This window comes from Xiphophorus maculatus, chromosome 13, assembly GCF_002775205.1.
Source record: "Xiphophorus maculatus strain JP 163 A chromosome 13, X_maculatus-5.0-male, whole genome shotgun sequence".
In the NCBI taxonomy this organism is placed as follows: Eukaryota; Metazoa; Chordata; class Actinopteri; order Cyprinodontiformes; family Poeciliidae; genus Xiphophorus; species Xiphophorus maculatus.
The window spans coordinates 3,045,759-3,058,336 of record NC_036455.1 but is presented as its reverse complement, the minus strand read 5'-3'; the positions used below and the strand labels follow the sequence as shown (position 1 = coordinate 3,058,336).

The 12,578-nt window shown below is 39.6% G+C and overlaps 1 protein-coding gene across 8 annotated transcripts in view; it reads right to left on the bottom strand.

Annotated features, from left to right (window-relative positions):
• akap9 (A-kinase anchoring protein 9) overlaps nt 1–12,578 on the bottom strand; it is a 90,556-nt gene that overhangs the window by 57,660 nt on the left and 20,318 nt on the right. For all 8 annotated transcript variants that reach the window (XM_023344870.1, XM_023344867.1, XM_023344869.1 and 5 more), the window contains 8 exons: nt 9,794–12,526; nt 6,650–6,715; nt 4,288–4,426; nt 4,113–4,177; nt 3,915–4,035; nt 3,725–3,822; nt 3,287–3,392; nt 1,168–1,393 (listed from right to left, as the gene is read on the bottom strand). In XM_023344870.1, the coding sequence (XP_023200638.1) occupies nt 1,168–1,393; nt 3,287–3,392; nt 3,725–3,822; nt 3,915–4,035; nt 4,113–4,177; nt 4,288–4,426; nt 6,650–6,715; nt 9,794–12,526 (3,554 nt within the window). The remainder of the gene's footprint in view (nt 1–1,167; nt 1,394–3,286; nt 3,393–3,724; nt 3,823–3,914; nt 4,036–4,112; nt 4,178–4,287; nt 4,427–6,649; nt 6,716–9,793; nt 12,527–12,578) is intronic.

Sequence of the window (12,578 nt, the reverse complement as noted above, 5' to 3'; positions counted from 1 at the left end):
GCTTTAAAAATTACTTTAGAAACAAAATATCAAGAAATAAGAGACGACTCAAGACTTCAGCAAATAACTGTTTAAATAAACAATATGTCATTTCTTTCAGATAAACGAGAAACTCAAATGTAGTTTAGACAAGCAACTTTTACCTTTTTCTTTGTCAGTTTAAAATTAATGACAAAAAAAATATGGAGACAATAAATAGAAAACATTTAAAACTGCAGTGGGGAATCTTTTGAGTTTTTGGCAATTTTTCAAAACTCGTTTGTCTCTGCAAATGAAATAAATTAACATTTTTACTCTGAGAGGAGGGCTGTCTTTTTAGAATCCAATCTGTAAGAACCTTAATGTTTTTTGTCAGGTTAAACTTCCTGTGTGTTGTATTTAAGTTCTGGTGCAGGCTACTGCCATCTTAGCTGAGACAAATTTATAAATGAGACACAAATAAACACAATATGAGCACTTTTTTTAGGCATTAAGAAGAAATAAATCTTTAAGTTAGATTTGAACAGTGTTCAAATAAGATCTGCACCAAAACTGCTCTAACGACTAAAAATCTTCATAATATATTCACCTTTTTCCTCCACCGGCATGCTCAGCTTTTATAAGCAGGAATGCACAAATTAATGCATTCCTGCAAACTATTTTATTTGCTTATCTTTTACTTTAACCTGTCATCTTTTTCTCACATTTTAACACTTTCAACTTGGATCACAAAGTTATATGAAGAGGTTTAAGAGGCTCTTTTAGAGGTTTGTGTATAAATAAAAGCTGCACTGCTGAATGTTTTGTAGCTGGACTCTTGACCTGCATCAGATAGGTCAGATATCTTTCTATTGCAGAAGAATCTGTTTGAAGTTGGGACCTCAATCCTTTTACAGTTCTCTAAATGTTGCCAACCGATCAACCTCAACCTTTAAAAGCAGTTCCCGAAATGAGGTGGTAAAAGCTACGAAAACGTAACTGTAGAGACCGTAGATTTTTATAAAAATACTTACTGATTTTTAAAAAAATTTTTTAGAAACATTTAGCAACTAAAATAAAAATTGATACATGAGATTAGATTGAAAAAGGCACCAACTTTTAGAACATCAGCTAATCTACCAAACTAAGATTTGGAGAGTATATGTCTGTGGGCAATAAATAGGAGACTGAATGTTTTTGTTTGATCACCTGTAGTAAGTCTGGGCTCCTGTGGCTTCCTGCAGTCGCTGCTGCAACACAAACAGCTCTGTAGCATAGCGCTCTTCCATGTCCGCTGCCTGCTGCTGGTAGTGGGCCCGGAGGCGCTCCATTTCCTGTTGGTGACTCTCCTCCAGCCGGAGCTGCTTCACCTGAGCCTCGGCCTTCAGCCTCTGGAGCTCCACCGACGTCAAGTCCGATTCCCTGGCCTGCAGATCTAAGAAAGTAGAAATAAGACTGTGGTTTTTACACAGTTAGATAAATACAGATTAAGTATAAAAAAATTAAATTAATAAGAAATAAAAAGGAAAAGGAAATAAAGGCAGCAAATAAATAGATAAAATAAGAAGTAATATTTGAAATTTGCTAATCTTAGAGAATCTGTGGTGAAAAATGAACTAGTGAACAGTGATTTAAAAAAGCACAATATCAAGAAGAAGCTCAAGGTCTGCAGCACTTGAAACAAGGCAGTAAAGAATTTAGTTTTTTTATCAGCAAGCAAAGAAGGATAAAACTGAGAGAATGGCACATCTGTGCTTATTTTCAGCTGCACTGAGCTGAAAATCAGAGTTTTTGGTAAATGGTAAATCCACCTGCATCATTGGTGTAATAGCGGCTGAATTTATATCCACTCTGCATTAGATCACAAGTGTCAAACTCCAGTCCTGAAGGGCCACTGCCCTGAAACTTTTAGATGTGCCTCTGCTGCACCACACCTGAATAGAATAATTAGGTCATTAGCAAGGCTGGGAGAACTGATCTACACAAGGAGGAGGTAATTAAGCCATTTCATCCCAGTGTTTTGTATCTGTGGCTGCAGGACAGTAGCCCTTGAGGACTGGAGTTTGACACCCCTGCATTAGATTAAGAGTTCAGGGATTTTGTTTTAAACTGTAAAATTAACTAAATAAAAAAATAATCTATCAATGTTAAATTTCAAAAACAGATACTAGACAATACTGAGATGCTGTCAGACAAACTTATTATTTATCAATAAAAAAAAAATTCAATTATTACAGTTTAAGCAGGTTTCACCAACTCAAATATGTATAGAATTTAAGACCTATAGCTCCACAGAAATGTATGAACTTCATCCAGCCAACTGGCTATAAATTGGCACTTACCCATGATGGACGCAAATAGCAGGCTAGCTAGCTAGCACCGGTATATTAGCAGCTAGTCAGATATTATTTCCGTATAGTTCTAAATGTATACTATACAAATAATATATATAAATACTTTTAATTATTATTTACATGTATAGATAATGTCCATGACAGCTAGTTAGCGCTAGTCTCAACCGTTTTGAGTTGAAACAATGACGACGTCTGAGGGCGACTCAAATGTTTGCCTGACAGAAAAGTCACGCTAGAAAAAAAACCCAAAACAAAAACAACAAAAATTAAAAAGTTCTGTGAAGACAACATTTTTAGGACGTGGGAATTATACAGGCTACCTAACTTTTTAAAATAATTTAAGACATTTTAAGTTTTTTCTCTTTGTAATAATGAATTTTCATACTTACTTTATATTTCACAAAAACATTGGAGTACTAAAAGTCTCCCATGAGTTAGACCTCATATAGACTTTGAAAATGGTATTTCCTTGCCCAAAGTCTTTTACACAAGCATGGGTTAATTGAACATTTCTTATGTAATTAATACTCCAATAAGCCCTAATTAGTTTTGCTTTGAAATAATTGAGGATTCTAACAGAGGAATGCACACAGGGCCAATTAATCAAATAGGAAGTGTTCTTCATATTATGTAGAAAGTTGCTGAAAAGTCCATTAGATAATTTAACAATGATTAGAAAATATCTGGATTTGTAGGTCAAGAAACATTCAATCAGTTAAAATGAACCAAACTAATAACTCTGTTTGAATGCAGTAGCACACATTAATATCTACATCCTACACCCCAATACATATCCAATATACAAATAAATGTGCATAATAAACAATCCAAACACTTAAACACATGACTAGAGTTGATGAGCTCAACTCTAGTCAGGTTAAGAGCCAGATAAAACACCATTTTGCTAAACACAAATACATATGGTAAGATGAGAAAATGTGTTGCAGCAGCTTTGGAGAGGTGATCAGATTTACCTCTGCTTGAAGGAAGGCTTATTGTGGCAAGCTGTGCGTTGAGGTCAGACAGCTGCTTCTCACTGTTGATCTTCAGTACATCATAGGCCACCTGCAGCTCACTTATCTAGGAGATTAGATTGAATTTTTCTGTTAAACTAGTGCTCTGCTACTAAAAAAAAGTGTCCACTTTGCATTATGTGAGACAGAAACAGCTGAGTAACAACACAGACTCTAAATAAATTATAATTTATCCAAAAAAAACAACCAGATTTAGCAGTTCTAGGTTAAAAAATGCTTATAATTTTACTGTAAAATGGAAATGATTTTATTATAGGTGCAATACCAAAACAGAATCTGCCCGTTTGGTGAATTTGAAACATGTGAACGAATAAAGCAAGTAATTACACCCATGTGATGAAAAACTTTAAGGCAGTGTAGGAATCTGTGCATTTTTACCTTATTCACATCAGATCTCAGCAGATCTTGAAGCTGACAGAGACGATCATGTTCATGCTTAATTTTCTCCCTCACCTGCCAAAGATTGATGTATAACTCTAGAATAATAAAAGGTTAAAATAAGGAAAAATATTAGAGTGAACATAGATGAAAAACATATAGATTATTGTTGTAATTCTAGTGTGTATACCTCTAGCCTCCTGAACAATGGAGGAGGATTCACTAGTTGTTGGTCTTTCCTCTGAAATAAGCGACAGGTCTGCTGTGTTGACACTCTCCAAAAACTCTTTACCAAAAATCTTCTGGAAAGACTGAAATGTAAATGAAAATAGTTAATGAAAATATGGAAACATGTGAATTAAAAACTGATATCTCAGTTTAAAATTACCAGAATTATCTCACTGCATTCTTCTGACACAGCTTCTATCATGTGTTTGGATTTTTTTCTGCCACCTGAGAAAGCACAAACACTTCAGACAACCGCAGATGTACTACAAGCACAAATAAATGTAAAGACATGCTGCTTGCAGCTCGATAGCATTTTGTAGTAGAGACGGGTTTACCCGGGCCGCTTTGCTCTCTCAGGTGGTGCAGTCTGAGGTCCAGAGAGGCGTCCGTCTCTTCCTGTAGCAGCTCCAGCTGAGCGGCGTGGATCTGAGACAGGCTGATACGCTGCGCCTCCATCTGCAGCCTGCACTCCTCCTTCACACACAGAAGAAATCACATTTTAAAACAGACTAATTATCAGTTAACTAAATCCAACTACAAGCACAGAAATGTAATCATTTACTCCAGTGATGTCCAAACGTTTTGTCACATGGGCCAAAATCGTCAAGTCAAAAATAGCAGCGGGCCAAAATGACAAAAAATTATTTATTTAGTTTTTACTGCTCAATAATAAACTAAACATGCAGTAATTCTAATTAAATAAGTAGAGAAGCAAGCCTTTGTGCAGGAAAAGGAAGTTTAAATCATTGTAGATCCAAAACTGAAAGAGTTTTTTGTGTTACAAAAAGAAAGATATCTGGTTTACAAATATTTTGGGGCCTGAATAAAAAAAAAAAAAAAATTAAGAAAAACATTTTACTTATTCTCAGTAATAAGAACAGGATTTGGGCCACTCGCTTTTAAAAATGCTTATATGCACCAAGCAAAGGTTAAAAAAAACAAAAACAGATTTGGGTTCTCTAAAGTCTGTTTCTAAGTCAAAGTCAGTCGATAAATGTGATCATATTTAAGATGAAATTAAAGAGAAAGTAAAAAAACATGGTTGTTAAAAGAATTACTTTAAGTTTTACTTTGGAGAAAGTAACAGTTTGGTCTAATTACAGAAAAAAAAATCTATCTGCATCAACTGTATTGTGGCCCCATAGAATCAGTCAAGGGGCCGCAAATGTCCCCCAAGCCGCACTTTGGACACCCTTTATTTAGCCTATTATTACACATAAAAACAGCCAGCAAATGACAGTTATAAGATAAATCAAATGTAACCATAAATTAAATTTTGTAGCATCCATTTTCTCATAAAAAAAACGAAATAAAAGATTAAAATCCTAATCCCAACAATCTCATTCCTGAAGCAGAAACGTGGCTTAGAACCATCTGCGCTTCTGGACGAAAACAACAAAAAGCTCAACAAAAGGCTCCTTAACATAATGATGCATAATGCATCAGCACAAATTTGTGATTCTGTAACCTTTTGAGATTACAAGCTTTAAAGTGCGCTCCACATCTTAATTAGGCCGTACTTTAAAACGCGGTGTTATGATATGATCACTCCATCCGACGGTGTGGAGGAGAGAGCCTCTTTCCTGACAAGCAGCTCAGATGTTGGTGATTAAACAAAGCATGCAGATGAGAGAAGGTCAGCGGAGAACAAACAGATGGATGACGGTTGTGCTGCGACCCTTCGCCGCTACACGCAACCACTACTAAAAGCAGATCAGCCCTACAAATAAATGCAAATGATTTTTAAAAATGGGCTTTCAGTAAGTCTATCTTGTCTTTCTAACTTTTAATTAATTACATTTGATCATGTGTGTAATTGCTGACAATTGCACTCTTAAATGTTTCTTCTGTTTCTGCTGCACTTGAAATTTTAAGATCATGCAACAGGTTTTACAATCAGACAAAGATAACCTGAGCAGATTGAGGGAAAAAATGTTCTAATATTATTTAGTTTATCAGACAATTAAAAAAGCTTTACAACTCTGGAATGTTTTTAGGTATTATGTAAGGGTTATGTGACAACATCTCAAATTGATTTCAGACCAGATTTGACTAGGCCAATCAAAAAACACAAGGGTGCTGGTGGTACAGGTCACAAACCGATAGTCAGATCTTCTTCAGTTATAAGATATCTAGATTTATTATCTAGGATTTTTTCATCTAGATAATAAAGCACATAGAGCTGAAGTTGTTAAAGTAGCTTATTTAAATATTTACTTTGCCTTCTTTATTGATTAAACAGTGAGAAAATCACTAATTTTGGCAGCAGCCTCGGGAAAAATCGTCTTCACCCTGTTTTAAGAGGTTGTGTCGAACCAGTGACTTCATGACATTTCACTCTTTCCTTCCTTTCCTCACAGGACTACTCCACGCCTTTACACTTCTCTCCTCTAATTCTTTGGCTCCTTTGATTCTGCTGCAATTAAACTGGTGTTTGTCGACTTGGAGAACACAAAGCTCTGCAATTAAATTCTCCCTTTTGCGCTCAAACGAAAATTCTGCGAACTGTGCTCATGGCCCTGCATGACAATTTCAGGAGCATCAACAGAGCAGAAAAATATCTGCTTTTGTAAGAGTGCAGTTTGAAGCATTCCTTACAATAGAGCCCCCCTATCTATCAACCTTTACTGTGAGCTGAATGATGCATCAAAGCAACTTCAAGACAAAGAGCAGGATGTGAGCATAAGTGACATTTACATGCTCAGAGGTCTCTTCTTCCTCTTCAGCACACTCCGTGTGACAGCCCATCCCCTGTGCGCTCACCTGTATAAACAAGCAGAATATAAAAAACAGTTTTAATACAAAGTGAGAAAAAAACCTTAAATATACACCACCTTCCAAAGCATTTATCACCATTGAGCTTTTTCACATCTCTCTCTCTGTATTAGTGTATTTTAATGGGATTTAATATGACAGGCCAACAAAACATAAAAAAAACACCTCATAATGAAAAATGAAAGATGCATTTTACATGGTTTTCTTTTCTTTTTTAAACAAATAAAAATTTAAAAAGAGAGGTGTACATTTGTATTCAGTCCTCGATCTGAGTCACTGCTTTGCCTCAACTACAGCTGCGAATCATTTAGGATATTTATCTCCATCAGCTTCACACAACTTGGGACGTAATTTGGCTTTGAATTAAACTGAATTTCCAAATTACTTAGTTTATTCCAAAGGTGTAATTAAATCTTGTTGTAACACAAATCATTCTAGAATCTTCAAATAGTCAACGACGAGGAAAGATGGCGGCGGTGGATCGCAGCCGTTATCATAATGACTAGCAGTCCTCGGCGTAATCGCGGATTTGCACCCAACGTTTTTTTTTTACAAGGCAAGAAGATTAACGTTCATAAACTGTTATGGATTCTGTGTTTTCCTCCATCTCTTTAAGCCTCTTTTTTATACATATGTATATAGAAACATATCGAGTATTGCTTTATGGACAAGGTACCATAAAGTCTAAAAACACTGGTAACCATGGAGACAGTGTCGCACCGTCATGTAGCCTAGCATGCACCGGGAAAAAAAACTGGTTAGCGTCTCGTCTTCCGTACGTTTTTAGGGCCGCTCCGGCGCCAAGGGAAACGCTGTTTATGACATGGTGATACAGATCATGTGATGTGAATTCAGGCAAAGTTGGTAATCAACACATCAGGAGAGAGGAGGCATGGCTCTGTTTCTAAGCTAGCCATTTCCAATTTTTATAAATATCGCCGTATATGAGCCCCAACCAGGTGTGTTACATTCACTGACAAATTAGCTCGACTCGAACAAGTAGAAACGGTGAATAAACTGGCAAAAACAACTTTGGAAAACATTTTCAGTTGCTCTTCACTTCCGACGTCCGTCGTGGCGAAAGTGACATAGTTGCAAAAGGTCACTAGGTGGGCTTCCATGTCTTTGTGGGTTTGCTTTGGATGCTATACTCTAGGTTGAACAATCCTCTGTGAGATGTAAAAGCTTCTGAAATTATTTTGTAACCAAACACTGCTTTAAATTTCTCCACAGCTTTACCTCTTATGTGTTCACTGTGTACTTTGTATTCATGATGCCCTTTATTTTCTAATGTTCTTTAATAAACCTCTGAGCCCTTCACAGAACTGAATTTACCAACAGCCGGACTTTTTGCTAATTAAAAAGCTATCACAATGTTAGATTTGATTTATTGTTATTTTACAGTAAACTGTACAACAAAATTTTGCAGCACAGCTGTTCTTATATTTAGATTTATTTATTAGTTTTTGTTTAAAATATCTAAAATACTGCCAAACTTTCCTCTTATCCACAGTTTTCACTCCACACCGTTGTTGTTTTATTTCTAAGCAGTTACGAGGCACAGTGATGCTGCTGCGCCAGTTACTCAACTGGTTGTTGCTAGGTAACCAAAGAATGAGTGGGTTGCTAGGTAACCAAAGAGTGAGTGAGTTAGTTAATTCCACCAATCTTGCTGGAGGAGAAATTTAGTAACTAAAGTCTTTCCTCTGCTTACATCTCCCAGAATGCTATGCGGTTCTCGATCGGAGTTCAGTGAAATTATTGATAATTCTATCGGACGTTTTATCAACTGATCTTGATCACATGTCTATCACAGTGTATGTTGTTATTGATTAATTACCCAGCCCTACTCTTGAACGTAATTTGTTGAGCTAAATTTTAATTTTAAGCTAAGGGGAATTAGAGTATAGGAGACTTAATAGAAATAGTCACCACATGCTTCAGATTCGTAAAAAAAAACTGCATAATTATCCATCCATTTATGTTGGTCCATCCCATTAAATCATAGTGAAATAGATGAAAGTTTTCAATTGCAACGTGAGAAAATGTGAAAAAGTTTAAGGTGAGTAAATGTTTTAGCAAGGCACTGTCTCCTCAGCAAGAAATTCAGACAAAACAAGGCAATGATGGACAGAATAAAATGCACCGTTATGGATCACTTCCTGAGACGGAGCAGACATTGACTACCTTAATTAAAATTCCTCTTTAACCCATTAAGGATCAAAACTAAAACTAGTTTTAAAGCAATTATGAATTATAATTTTAAAGACTTTTTAATGGCATCCAAAAACAAAGCAGCTTTTGGGCAGGAAAGTTATATCCAGTTGCAGGGATGGTTTTTCCAACCCAGGAGGTGACTAAAGCATCACACAGCACAAATGTGAGATGGCAGACAAACATTGTACACAATCTTTTGCTTTGTGTGTGTTTGTGGCACAGCTGGAGGTGACATGGACAGAAAGTGACTGGGTTAAAATGGCTTCTCACCTCAAACCCTTCACTCCCTGCAGGATGGAAAGAAACTAGAATGTACACATTTCTACACAACGGCAAATTCAAAGCTGTAAACAGACTTGTTTATCTGTTCTCAGCTGTTATTGAGTTTAATGGTGCGCAGCAAGAACAAGCCGAGCAAAAGAAATAAATAAATAAAAGAAACAGTACAGAGGTCTTTTTCATGTCGAGTCCTCACATGAATTTTACATGCAGGCTGTCGTGTGTGCGGCTTTTCTGGCTGCAGAAATGTAAAAATGCATCTTAGAAGGCAGCGGTCTTGCTAAACGCTGCCTTTCAAAGCAAGCCTTCAGACTCCAAGGCAATTTGCAATCAACACTGTTGCTCACTAGAGAGGAAATCTGTCAGAGCTGAACTGTTCCAGTCATATTCTCCTCAGAAAAAGAGAAATAAAAAAAATAATCAACACCTGATCTGGCTTTGAATTCACTGTTTAGACATCTAACAAAGCTCTAAACTAAATGAATTCAAAGTGACGCGGTTTCCACGGATGCTTCATTTGTTCAGACTTCAAAGAGCAAAAGAAAAGAGCAGAAACATGTGAGTGCTCACCGCTGTGTTGATGTAGTCTCTGCCTCCGTCTCCCTGGTACCCGGCGGCGGAGTCCTCCTTACCGGCGCTCTCCGGTGAACATGACATAACTCGGCTCTGCGTCTGAGGCAACATCTCCTCCTCTGCAGCACTTTTCGCTCGTTCTTCCTCCTCCCTCTGTCGCTCCTCTGAAGCCGCCGAGCCGGCTCTGCGCTCCTGCTTCGACCTCTGCCGCCTTTTGCGCCTGCTTGACCCCGAGGATGCCGGCTTGTGCGGGGAGGTTCGCCCCTCAACGGGTCCCTCCCCAGAGGAGTGCGCCGCCGCCGGAGACGGAGTGTGCGAGAGCCTGTGGAGCTCCAGAGTGCGCAGAGCGCCGTCTCTCTCTGCTTCTGCTGCACCTAAACGAGCCGTCAGAGCTTTGATCTCCTGCTGTAGCGACTGAATCTGACGGCGATGATCCTCTGAAGGAGAAACAGCCTCAACAGTTTGCTCTTTCTCATGAAGGAGTTTTTTCTGTTTGCTCCTAATCTCCTGTGCTTTCTCCAGTTCCTTTAAGAGGCTTTCATTTTTGGCGATGACCTCTGAATTTTTCTGCCTGGCTTTGATCAAATCTTCATCCAGCTGCCTGACTCTGGTCTCAGTAACCATCAGTCGCTCTGTAACTTCAGAAAGCCGATCAGCTTGGCTCTTCTTCTCATTCAAAGTAACATTAAGCTTCTCCATCAGATCGCGCTCCATTTTCACGTCGCTGCTCCGCTTCTCCAGCTCTCGGATGTCTGACTGAAGGTGTGCGATCTTCGCCTCAAATTCGAGCGTCTCTCTGAGTGTCCTCTCCTCCAGCTGCGTCTTCGCCTCTGCCAGACTCGAGTACTCTTCTTTGAGCTCCTGGAAGTTCACCTCGAAGTTCTTCTCTGCAAAAGAGAAAGTGCTCTTCTGCTTTTCAATGTCCTCGCGAAGCTCGTCCACCTGTCGCTGGAACTGATTGTTCTGTGCCGTTAGCGTCTCTATCTTGTCTCTTAAAGCTTTATTAGACTGAAACAACGTCTCCTTTTGATCCTCGTGCTCCTTTAGTTTCTGTTCTTTTTCCTTTTTCTGGTTTTCCAGAACCTCCGTCTGTTTCAGTAAAGACTGGATTTGATTTTGCATCCTAACTCGATCTTGGGCGCCTTTTCGAAGTTCCTTGAGTTCAACCTGAAGTTCCTGGAGCTGCAGAACCAGCTCCTCCGTTTTGGAGCTTTGCAAAGCCAGCTTCAGATCTTCCTCCAGCCCGTGAATCTTTCGCAGAAGGTCGTTCCTCTCTGCAGTGTAACTCGTCTTCTCTTTCTGTAACAACTCCAGCTGCTGAGCGTGACCGACACCCAGCTCATCCAAAGCCTTCTCGTGCCGGACGGCGGCTTCGTTGAGCAGGTTCTCCGCGTTCAGGAAGCTCTCCCTCTGCAGGTCCTCTCGGAGGTTCGTCAGCTCCTCCTCGTGGCTGAACAGGAGCTGCGTCCGGAGGCGCTCCAGCTCCGCTTCCTGCGACTCTGCCATCCGGTCCAGGACGGCGTCTTTTTCCCGTTCGAGCATCTCCAGTTTGATCTTGTAGTTGGTGATTTCGGATTCGTGTTTGGTTTCTGCTTCAACAGCGGCTTCCTGAGCAGCTGACAGCTCGTCCCTCAGAGCCTGGATGGTCTCCTGGAGCTGCTGGGTAGTTTCCTGAGACGCTAGCCTGGTGGAGACCTGCTCCACTTGATGTCTAGCAGCATTTAGATCACCAACAAGACTCTCAACCTTGGACTGCAACTTCGACTTCTCTTGTGCAACTTGACTCAGCTCCCGTCTGGTTTCATCGTACGTCGCTTCAGATTGCTGCAAAATAAATTGCAGCTCTCTGATTCTGCCGTTCAGAGCTTCGACCTCTCCTTTGCTGAGATTTGAACTTTGATGTTGTGCTTTTAGGAGCTCGATCTCAGCCTGATGTTGCTCAGTCATCTGCTGCATTCTGGCTGCATTCTGCAGGTAGAGCTCCTGCTTCATCTGGACGATCTGCTGACCGTACATTTCATCCAGCTCTGCCCTGAGAAGTTCCAGCTTCCTTGCGGTCTCTTCCTGCATTTTTTGGAAGGCGTCGGTCTCTGACACGCTCCCCTGGTGGCAGCGTTTCTGCAGATCTTCTACTGTTCCCATGAGCTGCATGATTTCACTGGATGACATCCGTTCTCTATGTCTGGAGTTCGCAAGCTCTCCTTTACAGCTTTCTAACTCCTTTTGTTCCTTCTCCAGCTCCAATTTGTAACTCTCCATTTCACTTTTGCAGGTTATTAATTCAGATTTTGTGCTTCCTAACTCAGTCAGGCATGTGTCAAGCTCAGATTCCTTTAAAGAGACTTGCAGCCGAAGCTCGTGCAGATGTTTTTCGGAGTTTTCCAGCTCGTCTTTCAACCTGATAAGATCAGAGTCGCGCTCAGAAATGACCCTCTCCTTCTCTGCAATAATTATGTCTTTGTCATCAGAGTCCTGAATGATTTTCTCATCTCTAGTCCTTCCTGCATGAACGACTTCCTGCCTGAGCAACAGCAATGACTGCTCATGCTTAGTGATTGTTGCAGTTTGTTGTGAAATTAACTGATTTTTATCTTCTATCGTTTGTGCAAACTCTTCCTCCACTTGTCTTCGCGACTGCTCCCAACTCAGAATAACCTTTTCTTGTTCGGCGATCAGCAGCTCCTTTTCCTTTATCCTTTCTGCAAACGATTCCTCCGATCTTCTCCCTGACTGAAGAGACATTCAGGTTCAGATTCACACACAAGCTAGTCGCTGCAAAGCT